At 48.6% G+C, this 23,332-nt stretch overlaps 1 protein-coding gene across 1 annotated transcript in view; it reads right to left on the bottom strand.

The window, feature by feature from the left end:
- PDIA5 (protein disulfide isomerase family A member 5) overlaps positions 1-23,332 on the bottom strand; it is a 93,076-nt gene that overhangs the window by 48,386 nt on the left and 21,358 nt on the right. The window contains exons 3-8 of the mRNA XM_053904161.1: positions 22,871-22,997; positions 19,892-19,979; positions 9,690-9,773; positions 9,394-9,439; positions 5,288-5,380; positions 1,091-1,151 (exon numbers count right to left, since the gene is read on the bottom strand). Coding sequence (XP_053760136.1) covers positions 1,091-1,151; positions 5,288-5,380; positions 9,394-9,439; positions 9,690-9,773; positions 19,892-19,979; positions 22,871-22,997 — 499 coding nt within the window. The remainder of the gene's footprint in view (positions 1-1,090; positions 1,152-5,287; positions 5,381-9,393; positions 9,440-9,689; positions 9,774-19,891; positions 19,980-22,870; positions 22,998-23,332) is intronic.

The raw sequence follows: 23,332 nt of genomic DNA, 5'->3' as shown, positions 1-23,332 counted from the left end.
AGTAAGGGTAAAGTATGGTTTTGTAAAACTGTTGTTTCAGCTTATTTACTTAGTCAACTTATTTACTATAAGTATATATAAGTTACATGTATACTTATAGCACCAGGTTGCCATGGAAAATATTTTTAAATTAATACTAGGAAATACAGTCAAAAAGTCTGAAAGCCACTGCTCTGATACACTCCCTTTTCGTATAGAAATGGAAACTGAGGGGGGTGGGGGCACCTGAGTAGCTCAGTTGGTTAAGCATCCGATTTTGGCTCAGGTCATGATCTCATGGCTCCTGAGTTCGAGCCCCATGTCGGGCTCTGTGCTGACAGCTTGGAGCCTGGTATCTGCTTCAGATTCTGTGTGTCTCTCTCTCTCTCTGCCTCTTCCCTGCTCATGCTCTCTCTCCTCCTCAAAAATAAGTAAATATCAAAAAAATTTTTTTAAAAAGCAATGGAAACTGAGGGGCAGAGAGGTGAAGGATTTGAAGGCAAAGGATTTGACCAAGGTCACCCAGCTCGATTGTTGGCATAGCTGGAATTAGAACCTGGGTCTTCTGGTTGTCATCTCAATGATCTTTCTGCTGTTCCTATGGCTTTGTGCCTCATCTAGAGAATGAACCAAAATATGAGGCCCTTTTCTCCCTGGTCCTAATTCCCCCACACCTCCCAGGTGACACCAGCAGAGGTGTGCAGGAGCCAGAGCTGGGCAAATGGCTGCCTTGGGGGGCTGGCCAGGCTCTGGCTGGTGAGCAGCAGTGGACCTAGAGGGTGAGGTGTGGCTCCATCGGCACATAGCTCCACCAGGCACACAGCTGGTGGGAAAGGAATACCTGGAGAGATCCGTGTTGTTGCTAGGTAGAGCTCGGGGCAAGGAGGGCAGAAGGATGCAGATTCTAGTGAGAGAAAAACTGATGTGGACAGTAGGAGGGGAGGAGCCAAATGAAAAGGCAAAGAGGCAGAGACGGAGAGATGGGGTGAGGGACGCACTTCACATTCTAAGAGAGTTGGGGCTAGTTCCCAGTCCCCCGCCTCCCAACCCCCAGCTGCCCCTCCAAGAGGCTGAACAATGAACTCTGGCCCAAAGGAGAAAGGTCACTCACAGGGGGCATAAAACATCATCAGGAGGGGCTTCTCTTCCTTCTTCAGGAGCCGTCTGAAGTCCTGAGGCACAAAGAGAGAACACGGCAGGTCACACACACAATAACATAACAGGGAGGCGACATGCCCCTGGCTCTGGGGGGTGGGGGCACCACCACGGTGGAAGGAGCTGTCCAGCACTTCAGATGTCCCATGGTCTGACGTGGGGTTTGGGGCATGCAGCAAGAGTTTCAGCCTGTCAGGAGCTGGACGATCGAGACAATCTGTACTACCCCTGCATATTACAAATGAGGAAACTGAGGCCCCGAGGGGACACATGGCTTTCCCAAGGCCACCTGGTATGATGAAGTAGTCAGGACCAGGCTACCAGCTTTACCTGCAGCTCCACCTGAACGATTAAAAACCTGCAAGGAACTATTTATGTCCCGTGAGGCTCAACCAGGCTGCCCCCTCATGTGATTTATGGAGTGGTTGTGTTGTAGGGGGGTGGTTGTTTTCACATGGCCAACTTGGCTAGACAGAAATCTGCTGGTTAAGGTCACACAGGGCTAACCCAAACCCACTGTCTCTTTCCCCAGCCCTACCGCCACCGTCCATGTGCCCAGGAGCCCATCGTGTGCACAGGAACACACAGATGAGGCATGCCCTCCTGCCCCCATGAGATATAGATCATCTGTATTTGTAAAACCCTCCAAACAGTGCCTGGCACATTATTATGCAATACATAATTATTTGTTAAATAAATACAATAAATGCAAAAAAAAGACATTTTTTATATTTCACAACAGTGCTAATGGAGAGACTTCAGCGTAAAGCAGGGTCAAAGACCTTTCTTCCAACGAAAGTCAACGATGTTCCGGAAAAAGCAAATCTATCAAGGACTGCAGAGAAACGCAATGACAAAGCATGTTTTGATTAAAATAATTTGCTTCTCTAACCAGTTTCCATAGAAGAAAATTAGAGGTTTTTCTCTTTTGAATAATAAGGAAAGTAAAAGGAGATTGCGAAATGCAGCTTTCTGGCAGCAACAAGGCATTAGGTAAATAGATGAGGGTACATCCCGCTCTATGGAATACTACTGCATCATTAAAAACGATGAAGAGGAATATTTAATGTCACAATAAGATATGCCTGTTACGTTAAGTGGGGGGAACAAAGCAAGTTAGAAAGCAGCATATAAAATGTAATGACACTTTTGTAAGTAAAAATATGTATGCATTATGTTGAAAGCCTGGAAGGCTACAGAAAATACCAGCAGTGGGTACTTCTCAATGGGAAGGGATAAAGTAACTTGTTTTTCTTTTTAAACTCAAGCTGTATTTTCTAAATTTTCAACAATGAATACGCATTGCTTATAATTTTTCAGTTAGATAAAAAATATTACAAATATTTTGTAGGAATTTAAAACATTTTATAATAAATTCTGAAAATGTTCACCCTTGTTTACATAACTAGAATTATATAATTTTACAAAACAGAATTAGCAACTAAGATCTTTGACCCTGACTATGGGTAGAAAATGCAAATGCTTTGAAAATGATCTTCTGAAATCCCTGGAGAAAAAACCTGGAGATCTGAGAAGAAAAGGGTTTTCTGAGCCTGTAGCCATTTGGTTTCATACCCTGGGTAGTAACAATCATTACATTACATTCAAAGATGCTTAATTACCTTCAACAGTGCAGAATACTAACCTCACAAATACAATTGGCAATTAACTTGAATTGGGAACTTTTAGTTATTTTATGTGGAAATTCTATCAGCAGAAAGGCAGCTATACCTTAAGCTTCTACAGAAGAGAAAACAGCACCAAGTGTAACAAGAGGATTGCCTACAGGTGTGAAAACATTTTTTTTCTCCTTAATATTTCTAGTTACAGAAGAACGATCTTAGGAGTTTCAGGACATGATCATCTCAGGGGAAGGAGACAGCAGGCAATCACTTTCCAGAAAGTCTAGAAACGTGCATTATCACAAAATCTTCCCACGAGCAACAGTGAGTTTAGGCTGCTTGTTTTCCTCATAACTACGGGCACAGATGCCACCACCTCCTGACATTTGCCCCTCTTCCCCTGCCAGCAACATACTTTTTACCTTCTGATGATATTGGCATTTTCTATCCCAGAGAAATGCTGATGGCCAGCCCCTTAATTCAAACTGCCCAGCCCATAACGATCACACATGATCCCTCCTCCAGAAAGTATAAATGGCATCCTTTTCTTCTGGATTAATAAGCATTAAGGGTCAATAATTTTAAATGAAAAGGGAGGGGAGGCAGAGGAATATAAAAAGTACATTTCATGTTATCAAGATAAGAACAAACATTCTCTAGTTCCTATCACAAAAACAAATGACAAGTGTTAGCAAGGATGCACTATTGGTGGAAATATAAACTGGTGCGGTCACTATGCAAAGAGTATGGAGGTTCACCCAAAAATTGAGAGTAGAAATCCCATATGACCCAGTAATTCCCACTAGCGGGTATTTACCCAAAGAGAATAAAAACACTAACTTGAAAAGATATACATGTCCCTATGTTTACTGCAGCATTACTTACAACAGCCAAGATACAGAAACAACCCAAGTGTTCATCAACTGATAAATGGATAAAGAAGATGTGGTATGTATGTATGTGTATATATGTGTGTGTGTATATACACATACATATATACATACACACACACACACACACAACAAACAATGGAATATTACTCAGCCATAAAAAAATGAGATCTTACCATCTGCAGCAACATGGATGGATCTAGAGGGTAATGCTAAGTGAAATAATTCAGAGAAAGACAAATACCATATGATTTCACTTATATGTGGAATCTAAGAAACAAAACAAACGAACAAAACCAAACAAAAACAGACTGATAAAACCAGAGAAAAAACTGGTGGTTGCCAGAGAGAAGGGAGTGGGGGCATAAGTGAAATAGGTGAAGGGGATTAAGAGGTATAAACGTCCAGAAGCGCCTGGGTGGCTCAGTCAGTTTAGTGTCCGACTTCATCTCAGGTCAGGATCTCACGGTCTGTGGGTTCCAGCCCCACATTGAGCTCTGTGCTGACACCTCAGAGCATGGAGCCTGCTTTGGATTCCGTGTCTCCCTCTTTCTCTGCCCCTCCCTTGCTTGCATTGTCTCTCTCTCTCTCTCTCTCTCTCTCTCTCTCAAAAATAAATAAACATTAAAAAAAATTTTTTTAAAAAGAGGTATAAATGTCTAATTATAAAAGAAATAAGTCACAGACATGAAAAGTACAACAAAGGGAACAGAGTCAGTAATACTGCCATAACTTTGTATCATGACAGATGGTAACCACACTTCTCATGGTGAGCACTCTGTAATATGTAGAACTGTCGAATCACTATGTTATATATCTGAAACTAATATAGCACTGTATGTCAACAGTATTTCATAGATTTTTAAAAAAAGGACATTCTCCTTCCATCTACAAAATAGCACTGCCTGCCTCACAGACCATCTGGAATATAACAAAGACGTTCTTGCCCACCCCTAGGTGAAGACACAGCCAAACAAACGAGGTACGCACGTGTCACAATACATGGATAAAGATGCACATTCAGGTCATGTGGGGCAGTCTTAGAAAGGAGGGTCAGGTTGTATGGAGACTATAAATCAGAACCACTGTTCTACCCCCTAACTTCCTAGCCCAGCCAAATCCAGAAATTAAAACTTAAGAGGGTAAATAATTTGCTCAAATTTACATGACTTAGAATTATAGAGATCTGACCCAAGTCTCTGGAACTCCAACCCAAACCTCTGAGATTATTCTTAAAGAAAACAAAAAAACAAAACTTACTTTTAAACACACACACACACACACACACACACACACACAGCCAATCCCAGCAATGACTGGGTTACATAATAAGGAAAGGCTTTTTAAATGGATATTTCTCTGAGAAAAATCTAAACACATTAAAATACATTAAATAAGGCAGTGAAGAATGGGAGGTCTCAGGCAAGGTCTCAGGCAGCCAGTCTGTGATCTCCTGTAGGTTCCGTCATGGAGCTGGGAAGGAGAACAAATATTAGGGGCCTAGTGGCCCGGCTCCCTTGGAGAAAAGTACAACTGGTCTCTGAAAAGTCCCATTCCTCATTTCTTTGGGCATCTCTCCTAGGGAGACCCTGGTTGGGGGAAGTTTCCAGTGTCCACCAGAATCGATGCAAAATAAGTTACCTTTTCACTGTCAATGTGGACAACGTCTTTGGCTCCAGGATCTTCCTCCCACAGTGGAGGCCCTCTTGGATCCTTCAGAAAGGCCACTATAGACTGCGGAAAAGAACAAAGAAGGGAAAAGTCGTTTTAGCCAGGAAAAGAGGGAGGTGGGGAAATCAGGAACCTGCCCCATCTCTCTGCCCAGAGACCCACGTGCCTGGAGAGAGTCTGCATGTCGCACGTGGTCAACCCCATGGGGGGCAGGGGTGCCATTCCATTGCCCACTGACTTCACTGCTGAAGGCCCTAAAAATGCACCCCCACTGCCTCCACCAAAATTTTTCAGCCACGTGACACCTTAATCTGGTCAGCTGATCCATACCTACTGTGCTTCTTAATGGACATCAAAGAGGAGATTTGAGACAATTCATTGGCTTATTCAAACCAGAGACAGGCTCATGCTTCTAAGTCTCATCTCCTCCAGGAAGCCTGTCTGATCAATTTGAATAAAGGTCTCCAGTCCTGTCCAAGGATTCCACATTCGTGCAGCCTCCAAAACTGCCGATCGCACAAGCAGGTAAGCACATCTAATTGCCACCTGCTCAATATTTTGTGATCTAAACTGGTTTGAGAGTGCATTAAATCTTGATCATCCTCTGAGGAGCTCAAGCCAGGAAGCCCCCAGGGGCAGGGTGCTCATCTTTGTGACTGCCTACTTGCCTGAATACCCTCCCTCTACATGCCCAGGATGAAGATCTGACAAGGACCTTCAGGATAAAGTACTTACCTAGCCTTTGTCATGTGGACAACTGACTCAAATCTCATTCCCTCTGGGAAAGACACAATCTTCCCATGTGGAGGCCGCTGTCCCTCTACTGCCCTCTATCCCTGCCACACTTCACTGGTCCAGGACAGAAGCAGCCTTCCCTCAGACAGCCACTCTGGGAAATGGTGCTCAAAGTCTATGACAGCCAGGAACGAGTACCAGAAACCAGCCAACCTCCATCCCTTCAACCCTGGAGGGGAGTTGCTGGCTTCCATGCCAAAAGACAGAGCCTTCAGCATCCCCAATTTGATGCAAGATTTTGTCACTTCTGTCCACTTCGATCAAGTCCCAAAGAGCAGATGACAACCTGAATGTGTCCACAAGTGTGGTGGGAGGGAGGAGGGCTGAGGTGAGAAAAGGAAACACATTCTTAGGGAGGCTGTGCATTCAGCCATCCACTAGTCATGCACACAGGACCTCCGTGAGCTTATTATTTTGGAAGAGCTACTATGGAAAAATGGGAGACAGCTAAGATTTCGTAGAATTTCATTCAGGTAATGCTCCCTTGCTGTTCCAAATGGGGCTGTGAAACACCTTCTGGCAAGAAGAGAGGGCCATTTCCACGTGGCAAAGGCAGGTCTGCCTCCTCTGTCTCTGTCAAACCTTCCCTGTGACAGTATAAGCCAGAATGGAACTGGCAGGGCCTCCTGAAACCCATATTCACCCAGAGCTGCACAGGCACCTGCCCACCTGGGCCATGTGAGAAAGATGCTTACAGCTGCCCACCTGTTTCAGAAAATACCTGGTGCAGGGGTTCTCAATCTAGGGTACACAGGCAGCCTTCAGGGATCTGTGAAACCCCAGCCTCACATGAAAGCATTACTCTTTATGTTACTTTACTTAACATTTACATTTACTCACACGACAACATTTTACATTTACTTCATGCAAACACACTGTTTCTAGGGAAAAGATCCATGCCTTTCAGTCGATTCTCAGTGGGACAAGGAACCGAAAATCGGTTAGGAACTACTGCTCTCAGGGGCCTCCTGTCCACACACCAGCACAAGCAGAGTTAAAGGGTTAGCACCGTCTCCCATTCCCCGACTCCCACCCCTGCCTCAGCATCAAGGAGAAAAGACAAAAGTGGATGCAAAGAGGAAAGGAGCCACCTCTTCTAACGTAAGAACTGAAATAATCACACTAGCAATCTTTTGCTTTTCAGGTGGAGATTATTCTTGTTTAACTGAAGTTGAGTGATTCCATCCATAGGTTCTCTCCAAAGCACTGTAACCGATGAGATCTTGGGTGGAAAAATCTGCAGGGAGCCGCATGGGGAACACCCCACTCCCTCAGCCATCCTGTCCTCGGTGCTCTGAATGCCAGGGAAATGGCCCCACACCCACACCTTGGTTTTCAGGACATCTTCACGTCTGGGAAACCACACTCATAGCTACATGGTCTTGGGAGAAGGTCGTCAGAGGGTCATATGAATCCTGGCTTCCAGGCATCTCCAGTCCTCACCACTGACACATAATAAGGATTTTGCAGGACAGACTGCTGACCAGCAAAAGGCCACTTATACAGGAAGTTCCCCTCTTTGAGCTTCCTGCTCTTTACCCTCACTTGTCTGGTCTCTGGCTTCTTTAGGGGCCACAGCGTGGTGCCTGTGACTGGGCTCCCCCAGAACCACACAGGACGACAGCAACAATAGCCAGAGCATGAACCTGCAACTGGGCACCTAACCCTGGCAGGGACTCCTCTGTCTCTCTGGAGATGGAGGCCCAGGAGGAAACTTGAGAAGAAAACCAACCTGTGACCAAGGAGGGCACTGGTCTCAGCTGCTCCTGCTCAATGATGAGCAGAAGCCATCAGGCAGTTATGGGAAACAATATGCTGCTTACCCTTGCCCTGAGAACTCCAGGGACCCTACCCCAGTCCCTGATGACCCTGTGGGCTTTGGGGAACCCTTGAACTAAGGATGCCCTCTTTCCACTAAAGACTCTGACCCTGTCCAATGCTCAGCCCGCTTCTCCAACTTATTGATGCAGAGATCCTAGGAAGGATGACGAGTGAGCAAATGCCACACACCTGGTCTTTGTAAGGGGTGGACAGAGGCCAGGACTCAGCCTCCCTGACCTAGGCAAGCTCAGACCATTTGGGCTCCTTGCTCCTTCCTAGTTACTACAGTTCTGAGCAGCTGCTATTTCCTGCTCCATGATCCTAGGACAGACTGCTCAGAGGGAGCCCCTAAATGTAAACTGAACACAGCCTCCAAAGACAAAACAAAAAGCCCCCGGCACCCCCTTCCATCACTGCATAGCACTTCCCCTGCCCTGCCCGGCTACACGTTGCTCCTGGGGAGTGTGTGTTCTCTCTGAGGGCTTCGGCTGACATCTTAACACAGAATAAGAGGTTAAGCAACTCTAGGTGGTAGAATTTTCTCTAAGTGTCTAAGTGGGTGTTAAGATGAGTAATCAGGCTGAATCTGTACAAGGTAAAGCTGTAGCAACTTAAAAAAGAACGAGTGCTGGTAGATAAGCAAGAAATGACCAGGGAGCCAAGGAAGAGCGGCAGAGGAGTGGGGCACTGACAGCTGCATGGATGGATGAACAGGAAAGAATGGAAGGAGATGGAGAAAGAGAGACAGAGAGAGGAGCGCAAAGCAGGAGAGTCTGAAAAAATAAGTTCAGTCTATGTTGAGAACAGAAGAAATACATGGCCCCAGACAGGGCAGAGGCATGCCGCCTGGACCAGAGATAGGAGAAGACTTGTCTGAGGAAGAGAATGGGTAGCTGAAGGAGGAGAATCCAAAGGCATTCGAAGGACTCAGGGCGGCGGGTCAAAGACCTTCCACACCTATTTTCACTGATGCTTTTCCATCCACTGCTAAATCGGACTTGTAGCAGGGGAATGACTCAGTGACATCGGCGTGTCATCTGAAATGAAGTGCATCAGCCAACAGGTGTCAACCTGTCCGTGTCCTGCACCCTGTGCTAAGTGCCCCCCAGACTCTGGATAGCCAGTATGGACACTACCATGGCGATGAAGGAGGGCTTCAAGTCACAGCAAAAGGAAACCCAGGCCTCTGGAGAAGAGAGGCGTAACGTCACATGTCTCACCCACATGCCTCTGCTCATAGATTCACACACTTATCTATAAGGCTGGCCATCCCCATTGTGCTAACAGTTACAAACTTTTCCAGATATTCTGCTGACATGTGCTCTAGAGATAAGAATCCCTCAGGTCATTTGAAAGAGCTATCTGTGCAATCTGCCCTTCCTTCTCTCAGAGAAAACCTGCCAGGCTTTTGGCATCTGTTCAGACTCTACCTCTGCTGAGAATGAGGGAGGTAAATTTACCTTAAATGTCACAGCTCGGTTATATTCAGTATGAAATGCACCATCCCTGTCGAATGAGGAGAAAAAGGTGTTAACTTTAAGAATGGTTATGAAGATACATACCTTTGGTTTCCTGCAGCATCTTAATAACATTCAGCTATTGAACACAGTTCAAGATTTTTTTTAAAAAAAAGAACTATAAACACAGAAGAAAAACACTGAAATAAAATTAACCTAACTCAAAACCGTTCACTGGGAATACCAATGAAAGCTTTCTAGCACTTACTTGGAAATTGGAAATGCCCATGTGTACTTACTGGTAATGGAATAATTCAACCTTTTTGTCCTTTGGGCTCAGGTCAACTTTCATCTTCTTGCACAATTTTCTACTCTCAGCATCACTGAAAAGACACAAATGTCCAAAACCATTTGTTACCTGAGGTCCTCACAAAGGTGTTGACAGAGTAAAATCTGCTCGTGGCCTAAAAAAAGCCTGGTACCTTGAAATTCTCAATAGCAGGGAAGGCCCTGACTATAGGTGGGCTCTCAGAGAACTGGAGGAAGCAGAGTAACCAAAAGGATATGGGCTGATCAAGAAAGACAGAGATAAGCAGAGGGTCAACATGGACAGCTCTGGACAAAGCAAGTCCCCAGGAGTACAGCCCATTCTAAGAAGAAAAACCAACTACAGTATAGATCTGTGGCTCCCAGTCCTGGCTGCTCATCAGCACCACCTGGGAAATTTAAAAGACTACAGATTAACCTGGCCCTTCCCAGACCATTACTTCAGACTCTCTGCCTAAGGCCCAAGCAAGTTTTTGTTTTTAAGCTCAAATGTGTACCATATCCCACCTACTATATACCATCTGACCAGGATAAGAGGAGAATGTCCTACAAGGCTGAAGAAGTTACAAAATCTGAGCAGGTACTGACAGAAGCCACAGGGAGAGAGGAGAACGCTTCAGTGAGGTGCAGCTCCTGCAATATCACACTCTCACACTTCTTCTGATAAGAAACATCTGTCTGGTGCCACTCAGCATTTACAGAGTGCTCATGCCCGATCTCATCTCAGGTTTCCTTCCTGTAAGATCAACAGACCTCACAGGTCCTTGGACCAGCGGCATCAGCACCACCCAGGAACCTGTTAGAAATGCAAATTCTCGGCCCCATCCCAAATCTGCTGAATCAAAACTCTGCGGGTACTTGAGCAACTATGTCTTAAGGAGCCTTCCAGGTGATCCTGATGCACACCACTGTCCTCTTCTGGCTCTTCCTCCTTTCCCTCATCTTTCCAAAGTTTGGCCTCCCCTATGACTCCCACCAGCCCCTCAGAGACCCCATCTGTCTCACAGCTTTCCCCATAACCTCACCATATTCAGCCAAGTCTGCCCAATGGCCAGCCAAAGGCAGCCAGTTACCCCACCCATGCAGGGCCCTCTCTCCAGAGCCACATGGACTTAGTGAGGGTATCTTGGCTACCCAAGTCCACTGGTTCCCACTGACCACACTGCATGAGAAACTTTGTTCTGCCAGGTATGACAGCCACCTGAGGGAAGTCCCTTCATCTCTCACCTGTTTACATACCTCACTACCTTCTACAGCCATCAGCTTCACACAGCTGTGCACCAGCCCCAATACAGAGAGCTAATTCAACCATTCAGCTCAATTCTAAAAGCAACATTCATCAATGGACAAGCAAAATTGTGGGACCTCATTTTAAGTGTAGAACACACTTTGCAATTCAAGAAGCATGTCTTACTAGAGAGATGTGTGTAGGTCAGAGAGGGGGCCACCCTCCTGCCCCCACCCCAACCCAGGCCCAGGCTTTTCCCTCCCTATTTAGTCTTGCCTGTGGTAGTCAACACCACAGCCACTGACCTGGCTAACACTGGGGACTCAAAAGAAATGCATGATAAATTCCAAAAGGAAAGGCTAATGACAATACAGTGGCTGCTCCCCCAAGGTGGCAGGGGCATTTAGAGACAGGGAATCCAGAGAGAAGGTGGATAAGCAGAGATGGGGAGGAGATCCAGATGGGCTGAGGGTATACATCAGAAAGCTCCTGGAAGGGCAGCCCACGGAATCCAGTTGCTAGAAACTCGTCCCCTAAAGCCCCGTGGAGATGCCATACATGCCTCCAAGTGACAAGGGCTATTACAGTTTGGGTTTGCCCTGCCCACAGGGGCTCTGTAGTGAAGCCCTTCTATTACAGGTGGTAGATTTGTTTGCAAACAGCTGCATCTAAGGTGCCCTTTCCCTGCCTGAGTTAATTCCCCAGGAGAGGACTCTACTTGGGATGTTTACAACCGTTCGCTTGGCACTTGCCTTGTCCAGCTTTGTTCTGCCGATCTCAACTGTTTCTGGGTGACAACCTGCCATTCACCCAACTGCAACAACAATCTCAAGCACCTCAGGCCTCCCTCAGCCCCATCCTGGCATCCAGCAGGGGCACCCAAAGGGCCTGCCCACTCTGCTACACCTGAGGTGGCCGCTCAGACTTTGCAAGGCAGCCAACCGGAGGGGAGAAGCACCACCCCACGCTGGCTCTCTTCCCTCAAGCCTGGCTGGCAGCCTCTTCCCGTGACTTTCATAAAGTAGAGAGAGGAGGGACAGGGCTCAGAATCATTCTAACCCCAATCCCTGCCTGCTCTGCCAGAACCCACGCCAAGGAAAAGTCTTGCTGCTGCAGCAGTAGGGTCCCCGGGGAGCTCAGACCAGGCTTAGGGGAACCAACAAGGCTGAGTGGAGCTGGGGAGGGGGGGCACAGAGGTTCTCCCGCCTGTTCCTCAGAGTGGACCCCTGGCTGCGGGTCCGGCCCTGCCTTCGGCCTGTGGCCCCCCCACTCCAGTTAAGTGAGTCACAGCTGTCCCTGCCACAGGATTCCTTGTTGCAGACGTGGTGCAACCCACTTCCCTCTTTGGGTTATGACACTCCCCCCAGGATTCTCTCTTCTCCCCTGCTCCCTACAGACACACACACACACACACACACACACACACACACACACACAGAAATGCACACAACATGCGTGCTCGCAATAATGCACAGTTCTCAGGGGGGTCACTGGGGAGGTCGCTTCCTGGCCTATTTGAGCACCTCTGTCACAGATCTCAGAGCCTCAGCCAAGCACCTCCCACATTCCCGCACTCCCTTCCCCGCGGTCTTTCTCTCCACAGAGCACAGCTCCACATCTGACCGTGTCCACTGTCACCCCCATCATAAATGTTTGCTCCATGAAGGTGAGGGCTTTGTTTTATTCATAGCTGATTCCCCAGGGTTACAACAGCAGCTGGCACCTAGCAGACACTCTCTAAATAGCCTGAGCGAAGGAGTGAATGAATGAATGATGCTGTCTTTTCACTGTCGGGATGAGGCCCTGCACTTCTGGCTGTCTGGGCTCTGTCTACTGAGCTCCAGGAATCCTGCCAGGTTTTCTCAGATAGTATTTTCTCTGATAGTATTTTCTCAGATTGGTTCCCCCTCCTCCTGTTTCTCAGAGTATGAAAGTGTGTGTGAGTGTGCAATGTGTGTGCTAATTGTTCTGTACAGACAATAAAAGTCTTAAGAGTTTAAAAAGGGAAGAGAAATTACCCAAACTCAGGACCTTAAAAGGATCTGGGTTGATAGATTAATCACAATTAATTGAGTTACTGGTTACCTCCCTCTCTACCTCCTTTCCCCAGCCAGTGACTGAGGCTGTAGGGGGAAAAAGGCAGGGAGACAAAGACAGTGATCAGGGAAATGAGAGGCTTTGTTGGAATGCAAAGGGAAGGAAAAAACCACCATGGATCACAGAGACTGGGCTGTTGTGCAAAGGCCCCCACCTGCACAACCAGACTGTCCTGCAAGAACCAGCCACTCCATCTACTAGGTAGGCTGAAACCCTGCCCTCCCCTGCCTGTTTACTCATCTGCACCTGCTACATCCTATCCCACCCCGCCCCCCTTGGCCCTCCTCTACACAGAATGTGGAAGAAAGATTAAAGAGACCTGTACCCACTTCCCTCCCCACCCCCAGGCCAAGGAGACAAATGCACATGCATGTTTTCATTTATATTTGTTGTGGGGTGGTTGCTGCAGGTGCATGGTACTGTGTTTACTAGCTCTTCATGTGCAGTCATGGTCATCCAAGAGGCTGGCAACCCCCACTCCAGGGAGTCAGACCCAGGGATGAAAGGTTGGGGGCGAGAGCAGGAAGGAAGAGAAGAAACGAGGTGCTGGAGGCTCAGGGAAGGGAGCTGTGACTTTCACAAGTTGCAGCCTAGGTACCAGATTCTCCCTGGAGGAAGACCCAGCTGCCAGCTGGCATGACTGACAGCTTCTAGATCTGACTCTGCCATCAGCCAGCCTGTGACCTCTGGCGGGGCCCTTGGTTTCCCGAGCTGAAAAATGCAAGAGTTGTCCACACAAGGTAAATGGAGCTTTCAATTCGTCTACAGGGCCCTGTATTAGTAAAACATAAAGCGGGCTGCCTATATCCTGATGGATGAACTAGGAGCCAGAACCAGGATAGAAGATGGTGACTCAGAAGGAGCTGAACCTCCAGCATTCTCTCCAGCACCCCCAACCAGCTCCTCACTCAGCTAGCTGGCATCCTTCTATCCACACAAGCTGTGGGCAGCCTCCTGCTGCAGGGCAGAAAGCAGACCACATTGTCTTGGCCATGGTGTGCCCCTTTGGCTAACCCAGCCTTTCTGGATCCCTTTGCCCCATCAAAGCAGCAGAAATCTCTTTCTCCCATGTGCTGGGTCTAATATGGTGGGATTCTGAGCAGGTGGAATCCCCAAGGGTGGGCAGGACAGAAAGTGTAGGAAGGGCCTCACTCTGGAGACATAAAAATGGGCGGACTAGGAGCGAGTAAGCAAGAAATACTGTCAGAGTGACTGGTAGGTGCCACATACTCAGGACAACCTGAATGAACACAGCTGGAGAGCACAAGGCAGGAGACAGAACAGCCCGGCACAGCTAGGCCTTAGACCTGGACCGGCCTTGGTGGTCACGTAACATCCTTTAATGAGGACTTGGAAAAACAGGGATCCTCCCAGGTTTGGCTGTTCCCTCTGGTCCTTCCCTCCAGAAGGCACAGAATGAAGGAAGACTTACACAGCACAACTAATAAAAGGGATGGGAATAAGAAAGAGGGGCGTGCCCTTTCCTCCTCCTCCTGTGCCCCCAGCCCGGAGATTCTCAGGCTGTGCTCCTCAGTAGGGACATGGCACCCGGATGAGCAAAGGGCAATGTGTCAGGAAGCATCTGAAGCCACAACATAAACACAGCACTTCTCCTGGGAGTCTACTTTATCTCCTGGTAAGTGATGTTAAACATGCTTACACATGAAGAAGCAAATGCTAAATTCAAATAATTTTTAGAAGAAAACATAAGACTTCAAAATATGTTATGCCTGCCCTGGAAGGCCCCAAGTCTTGATCTGGAAGCCAGCACTGCTCTGGGGAAACTAAAGCAGATGGGAGAAAGAGAAGGGAGAAGAAGGAAAATGTGGCTATAGGTAATGACCTTAAACCTTCAGGAAAAGAAAGCAGTGAGCTCCAGATATGCAGCCTCAGCCCAGTGAGAATCGGCCCCAGGAATTAGCATACCAGGCACAGCTCCCGCCTGCTGGCTCCGGCTCAGCTGCCCTGACAGCAGCACTCCGTGCCAAGGCCGAGCCCAATGCCAGGCTGCAGGGCACGAGGGGAATACCAACTCCCTAGCACACAACCCGCTTAACAGCTGGACAACCACCACCAGCCAACCCGAGCGTGGCTGCTGAGGTCTGAGCCAGGAGGTGGAGGGAGGGGAAGGGACAGCTAACAAACCCCTGGATAGAATCCAGACACCCTACAGACACCTCACAGCCACAAGCTACCAGGCCTGGGACCTGGGAGAAAACCAGCATAGGTGGGGGTGGGGGTGGGGGGTGCCTTCAGCCATACAGGCAAGGGTAGGGAGTGGAGAGCCAGGAAATTGAGAATAAGGGGAAAAGAAATACCCATATAAAGAAGAGCAGAGGAAAAAGACCAAACAAATGGGGGAGGCAGGGACCCAGAGGTGGGAAGAGGCGACAGAAACCAGCAAGGAAGAGGGAACAAAGCAGGAGAGAGGACAGAGGCTCTAAGGAAAAAACAGGAGAGACCTAAGAAGCAGATGCCCAGAATGGGGGGAGACACAGAAAGACCCCCCAAAAGACTGGAGGACACTTAGGTACATACACACTACACACAAAGCCTAGCAGCTTCCAGGATTTTCTGAACCAGGCTATTTAGGGATGAGAGCAAACTGGAAGATTCAACTCCATGGTTCACACAAGTATAAACTGAAGCCCAGAGGGGGCAGCGACTTGCCAAAGATCCCACAGCTATTAGCTGCCAGAGTCTGGACTTAAAACCAAGCCCCAGGACCCGCAGTCCTGTAAGTCCCAATGCACTCCAGACTTCTTAAAGGTTACAGCAAATCATCCTGAACACTGGGGCTGACTGTGATGCCCAGGACTTTGTTCAGGGGCATTCTCTCAACAACCAAGCGATCCTCACCCAAGAAAGAGCCATTGAACAATGCATGCACCACTTCTCCCCCTCAACTTCTGGGAATGCTCTGAAACAATCCTGCCCAGATGAAAAATAACAGTAAAATGGGATCTCACATTTATATTCTAGAAAAAGCTCATTTACTGGGACCTGGAAAGAAGGCAGAATATGCACTATTGTCCCATTTTACAGATGAGTAAACAGACCTGTCCAAGGTCATAGGGCTAGTAAGTAGCAGAACAGAACCTTCAACCCAGGCCTCTGCCCTTATTAGGCACACCTTCAAAGACACTTCACACCAGAGCACTATTTTCTCTTGCCCTAGAATGTCCCCTGTTCCCTTCACCTGTCCTTTTTTTTTTTTAAGTTTTATTTATTTTGAGAGGCAGAGGAGGGGCAGAGAGAGGGAGAGAGAGAGAATCCCAGGCAGTGCAGAGCCTGATGCGGGACTTGAACCCATGAACCATGAGATCATGACCTGAGCCGAAGTCTGATGCTTAACTGACTGAGCCTCCCCTACATGAGGGGAGGCACACTCTGGCTGACCACCTGCTATTTAGTAGCCGCTAGGATAAAAAGCGAGCAGACATTGGCTCCGTTCCACATGCTCGCTCCACTGCAGACAGCAAGAGAAAGCGTTCTCGAGAGCGCTTCTGCCCATCCCTGGAGCGTCTCACTCAGACTCATAAACACAGACTGAATGCACTTAGGACACGGTGAGAGCTTTCATCACTGGGCCACGGGGTTAACGTGGTAGGCTCCCCTAATGGTTTACGGGACATGTTCTGAAGGCCAGGAGCAGGTGTGGCCAAGCAGGAGGGCAGACCCATCACCCTTGGGGAACTCCTTATGTAATGGTGATCAGTGAGAACTGCCACCCACCCCCCCACCCCCACCCGTGGCCTCTGTGGACTAGAGCCCCAAGTTTTGTCCCTTGGGCTGCCCTGGGAAGATTTCAGTACACCCTACCTATGATTTCAAATTTGGACCCAGATACCTCCCTCTTCTAACACAATACATTAGAGCTCCATAATCCATCTACTTATCTAAACTATTTTAAAAGCTATTTAACATTTCAGTTTATACTTCTTAGAGGAATGAATTGAGTGGCAACTACACAGAACAATCTATCCTTTTGTCTTAAGGTTACCTCTTTAGGCTCTAAGATGCCTCCCTAGATTTCCATTTTAGCACATCAAAAGTCATAGGATTATTTCTCCCATTGGCACTTTTATTGACTCCAGACATCATGTCTCCAAACGAGTCCTGAATTCTAATGTTCTTAGTCTGTCTTCACACATTAACCCTGGCCCCATTTAGTCCTGCCTCTGCATGGAGCAGAGCAGGACTGCCACCTCTACACCCATCAGCAGATGGCCCAGGCAGTCCTCGGGGCCCATACCACATGGAGCTGCCTGCAGGGAAAGCCAGGGCACTTTAAAGTCCTGGTACTCAAAGGTCTTTGCATCAACTGGAACTCCACCTACTCTGTGAAGCTTTCTCAGGCAGAATTTTACAGGCAGAATAAAGCAAAACCCCTCTCATATATAGCCTCCACTCACTGCACTTCTCACATGGATTATAATCACCTGGTTCGATGTCTGCTTCCTCCTTGCACACTGAGCTCCTGAGGACACTACTGTCCATCTGTGTACCTCAAGGCACATAGTAAATGCTTGGGAATGTTGCAGGGGAATGCAGCAACTAAATCAAAGCTCTTCTGCCCATTTCTGCCACCTGCAAGCCTAAGAACTTCCTGTGATAAGGCTAGCGTGGCAGAACCGGTGTCATCCTCAGATATGGAGATTCCAAATTGTCCTGTCCCCTCTAATACTGACAAAGGCTATGTACCAGTCACGTAGCACACTCTTGGTAAAATGTGGGAGACTGAGACATACCTACAAGACAAGAACACTTTTAGACCAACTATGCACTAGAATTAACCAATGGCCAAGATCTTATCAAATGTCTGGGGAGCAGTCTCTTCCAGTAAATTGATGTCTGAATAAATCAGGAGGTGTGAGGCCAGACAGGAGCATGAACCCACGCACATACACCCCTACAGCAAACACCACTCAGCTAAGACTCCTTCTCCTGGTCTCATTCAGTGCTTTGTCAAAATATAAATCTCCTTCAATTCTCCTCAATCATGGGCAAGACAAACTTGAGGCCATCAACTTATAAATCAGTTGTGTGCCAGAAGTTCATTCACAAAACAGCTGTTTAGGGGCACCTGGTGGGCTCAGGCAGTGTCCAACTCTTGGTTTTGGCTCATGGTTTGTGAGATCAAGCCCCACATGGGGCTCTGTGCTGACAGCACAGGGTCTGCTTGAGATTCTCTCTCACACACTCTCTCTCTCTAAATAAAAATAAACTTTAAAAAACAAATTTTTAAAAACCCAGAAATTTATTTTTATTTAAAAAAAATTTTTTTTAATGTTTATTTATTTTTGAGAGATAGAGACAGAGCATGAGCAGGGGAGGGGCAGAGAGAGGAACAGACACAAAATCCAAAGCAGGCTCCAGGCTCTGAGCTGTCAGCACAGAGCCCAGCACGGGGCTTGAACTCACAAACTGCGAGATCATGACCTGAGCTGACGTCAGATGCTCAACGGACTGAGCTACCCAAGCGCCCCCAAAAAACCAGAAATTTAGAACTCAGATTGAAGAGGAAGAAGGCTATACTGCAGTACAGCCCTAAAGCTCATTTCACCCACAGGGTTAAATGTGGTAGCCAGGCTGTAGCTCAGGCAAGAATAGCCACAATAAAAGTGAAGGTTAAAAAGCCCTTTTCCCAGCAGAGACCCACCTCTTTCCCGTACTTGCAAGAGTGCAATATTCTCCTTTCCCCTCCTCTTCCCAGGCTCATACTCCCGATAAACCCTAAGTCCAGGTGAGAAGTGGCTGGACACAGTGACTCCGGAAACTCTTCCTGTCCGAAGTCACAAGGGCGTATAACGCTGGTATCCCGGTCAAGTGCAACATAGACCTTTGCATACAATAGGTGTTCAAACATGCAAAGGACAAACCTGCTCTTAGTTACCTCTCCTCCTAAGTTCCTTCACTATCTAAGTGCCTTTTATGCATTTATGCCAATCTAGGCCAAATTGGGAGCTAATTATATAACAAGAGGGGGTGTGGGTGTGTGTGCATTGCATGCACAATGCACTGACCACAGAGAGATGTGGAAATTATTCCTAATGATTGAAAAGAAAGGGAAGCTGAGTACACCCTGGACTAAAACTCCCACACTAGGAAGAATCAGAGGAATTCCATCAAGAGCCCCGTTCCCCATACTAAGAGGTAGCCCCCCTTCCTACAGACTCCCTCCTGTGGGCTGGTGTTTGATCCTGCCGCCTTAACACAGACAAGAAAGTCTCTGGGAGGAGGGAGGTCAGGAAGGAGGAGAAAGAGAAGGAGAAGGAGCTGGGAGCACCAGCACTAGGACAGGCAGTGGCAGGCAGGGAGACAAAGGTCAGAAGAGAGCGCTAGAAGGACAAAGCCACCTGTCCAGGACTGACACATCTAATGGAGCCACCTCGGAAGGCAAGGTGGCTGATTCCACCACCTTTGCACCGAGGGCAGTGGAGACCTCTATTAATGCCCTGGGCTGGAGATGAAGCCCATGATTCTTGCTGCAGACCCCCTTCACGAGCAAGCCTACTGGGTGCCTCTGAAAAGAACCTTGTCTCTCTGGCCATCAAGGCCCCCTCTCTCACCTGCTGGGAAGAAAAAAGTCAAGTCACACAGGACAACAGAGTAAAAAGGGAGGAAGAGTGCTGGGGCTGGAAAGAACAAGTGGGAGAGCCAGAACTGCCCCTTCTCCAGTCCACAGGTGACCCTCAAGTAGGGTTAGGGAAGCTTTTCTGCAGCAATTTCTCCTATCACAGCCTCTCTCCCAAAGAGTTAATCAGGGACAACTCCCTACCCCACCCTCCAGATCCCCCAGGGACGCCCAGCCCTCCAGCCACCACGCCCCATGTCCCCAGGACATACCCACAGTCTACCCAGCAGATGGTGCCTTGTCCTTTCACTGCCTGGGCCACAGTGGACAATAACCTGAGATGACTTTCCGCTGCAGCCTCTGTAAAAAAATTAAAAATTAAACATCTGTGCCCAAGTGCATGAGGGTCACCCCTGCCATCTTCCTTTAGGGGCAAGGAAGAATGGGGAGTCATCCTTGAGGTGAGATCCTGAGCGCCACTAAAACACTGACCCTGTGATCAGTAGTTCGGGGAGAACTCTTCTCAGAAACCCCTGCTCCTGCCAGGCTCTGGACTCCTCCCCACAGACACCGAGACCCCAACTCACACCTCTGTTACGCCATATCTCATGCCTCACTCTCCCAAGGATCTCACAGCCAGATCCTCCACTCTGACTCATTACTTTTCTGGGACAAACTGTGAAAATTCTATAACCAAACAATTACAGTTCTATAACTAATATAAGGAACAAGGTTGCCGATTCCACACTCATCTGCCCTGGAGCTCCAACCATGAGCTGACAAGAACAGGGACCAGATACTTCCTTTACTTGTGCATCACATCTTCATCTTGGCAGGGGCTCAGCAACCTGGTGGCTAAATGAGGTTTATATGGGACACTGGTCCCAGATGGACCAATGTCAAGTGTACCCAAGTCACATTTCACAGCCCATTTCCCCAGAAGCGACAGAAGGGCCAGCCCTGGCAGTACCTCAGGGGTTAGCTATAAAAACATGGACTATACCTTGAGGCAAGGTAGGGTGAACACAAGACAGGAAGTTTTTCATTTGTCCAGGTACCTGGGCGAAGCACTGGGAACTACTGTAGGAGGGCAGGTACTTGGGGATGAAGCCTCTGTGGCCAGGATTTCAACATTGACAACTTACAAGGGTCTGCCGCAGAGTGGCTATGGCCAGTGTGTCCCCTTCCCCCATCACATCTGTGAGCTCACTTGAAGGGCCCGCCACACAGACACTGGTAGCAAGAGCAGGTCTGCTGCCTCCCTCACTAAAAACCCTAAGATACATTCCAAAGCCGAGCAAAACTGATGTCTGAATTATTCACCTCCACAGATCCCCTTTTCTAGTGTGGATAATGGTAGCTGTTTGTGAATACAAAGCATGCTGAGCCTTTCACACAAGTGAACAAAAAGCATCTTTCTAGAGACGCACAGGGAGCCACCCGAGGGAGGCACTCCCAAGAACCCCCACAAGGACAGGTGGAGGAGGGAGCGTGGCAGAGGCAGGAAAGGCCATGGCCCCACCACTCCTCTGGGCTCAGCCTGGGCTTGGTGAGGCAGGGGAAAGGGATACACTGCTTGAGAGAGTGGAAGTGGAGAAAATCCAGTTATTGCACTGCTCCAAAAACCCACTGAGGGTCACATGTGTCGCAGCAGGCCTGGGCAAGGAGGCAGGAAGGTAGTCACCTGGGTCCTGCTACCCCAGCAGTAGGAGGCAGAGAGGGGCCTAGTAAGCAGGAAGCACCGGAAGCCCCAGTGCCAACAAGGGTTGGCTGAGGGCAGAAGAGAAAAGAAGTGAGGTCCACGCCCTGCCTCCTGCCCCACAAGCCCCTATCAAGAGACCCCACATTCCTACTCTCTAACTTACCATAACCATTTAGTGATCTCAGAGCCCTTCCGTCCCAGCAGGATTAATATTATTTCTTCCGACCCTCCAGCAGAGGAAGCACAGAGAACAGCTCCACCATCTACCGGCTGCTAGACCTCAGATGAGTTGGCTATTCTCCCTCCGCTTCAACTTCCTCACTTGTACACTGGACATTATCTGACAACCTGCACCGTCTCCCTCAAGGAGGCAAAGGAGCAAACAGGAGCATGTCGCAGAAGGTCCTTGCAGTCCTTGTCAGATGATGAGCTTATGTGACGGGACCTACCCAGAGAAGGAACTGAGCATGGTCCTGCACTGGCAACTGCCCAGCTCCAAGAGCATCCAAGGGGATGAGCCATGCTTACTCAGGGCCCTATGCCCCAGGCCTCAGGAGCAATTCTGCTCCTCCCTTGCCTCAATTTCCCCCCTACTCCTGACAACAGAGATACTAGACACATTCTGGGCTCCCAACAACAACCTCAGGAAGTGTGTGCCAGGCCCTCAAAAGGGCAAGAAGTAGCATGTGCCAGGGTGCTTAGAGGACGCAGGGTTCAGGAGAGACACACGTCCAAAACATCCATCAGCCCCTAGTGCCAATGAGTGTCAAGGATGAGCTGCCAGGGAGAACTGTGCCCAGGAACTGGCCCAGCCACTGGCTGTTGCTTCTCCAGGGCACAGAAAACTTGGCATCCTTAGGAGCAGTGAAAACACTTAACTCTGCTGGAACAACATCAACAGTCAGATGTTCAAAGTCGCAGCCAAGAGCTGAGCAAACCTCTCTCCATCCACTATGCCCTTGCCAGCCTCAAGGTCAGAAGAGGCAAGCAAGCCACAGTCCCACCCTCCACTGAAACTGCTCTGTTGGAGCCCACTGCAAACTCAGTCTCATGTTCTGACCCCAAAGCAGGACAGATGGGGGCCAGGCAGGGCCAGGGCTGCGAACCTGGGTGCGTGCTCCCAAGCCTGGGACCAATTCAGCTGGTGACAGGCCGACCCAGCCAGCTAATCAACAGCTCTGGCAAAGCATGTCCTGTGATGGCCAGTCCGTGCCTGTCCAGGAAGCCAGAACATCCACCCCACTGACCACCATCCTCCGTCTCCCTTCACACACATCCTCTCCCTCCTGAGGTAGTGAGGACTCCAGAGGCTCTTCCCAAGAAAGACTGATTATAGGGAACTGAAACAACCTCTCAGGATGCAAAAGAAACAGAACTAACACCCCTCTGTGCTTCTGCCTCATCTCCTGGGGAAAGTGGACAAGCCCGATGACCCTCGGACCCTCCCTGAGTGGCTCCTGGTCCTGAGGTCTCTGCCTCCCACTGGTGCCCCGAACCCAAACCATCCCATCGCTGATGGATGACCCCCAAGGCCAGGTTGGGCACTCACCAGATTTGGAGTAAAGCACCAGCACATTATTCCGGGTCCTGAGAAGTTTTTTCAAGTCCTTGGGGTCAGAAATTCTCTCGATGAGTGAGGAGACCTTTGTGCAGGACAGCCACGTTGGCAGGACGACCTGGGGATCAAGGAGCCAAGGACCATGAGCCCCAGCTTCCCGCTGAGCCCAAGGAAGAATGGGTGCCCGCAGAAGTGCTGCCTAGAACACATTTTACTTCAGAAGGATAAGGGCACACCGACCCTTCTCAGGACACTACATCAACCTTTCCACATCATCCCTTTTCCAAATTACCAACACCTCTCCCCCAAGACACTTCCCAGACCATTCCCAGTCTCCAACTCCCCCCTCATCTTCAGGCAAGTTTGTCAAGCTGTAGGGGCTGCATACTACACAAGAATGCTACATGGACACACTTGCCACCCACTCAATCAAGACCTGTCTGGGAGGTGGAC

This window comes from Panthera pardus, unplaced genomic scaffold, assembly GCF_024362965.1.
Source record: "Panthera pardus isolate Hobbes unplaced genomic scaffold, ASM2436296v1 HiC_scaffold_16, whole genome shotgun sequence".
NCBI classification, from domain to species: domain Eukaryota; kingdom Metazoa; phylum Chordata; class Mammalia; order Carnivora; family Felidae; genus Panthera; species Panthera pardus.
Note: the sequence above shows the minus strand (reverse complement) of the source record. Positions and strands in the feature narration are given on the sequence as shown.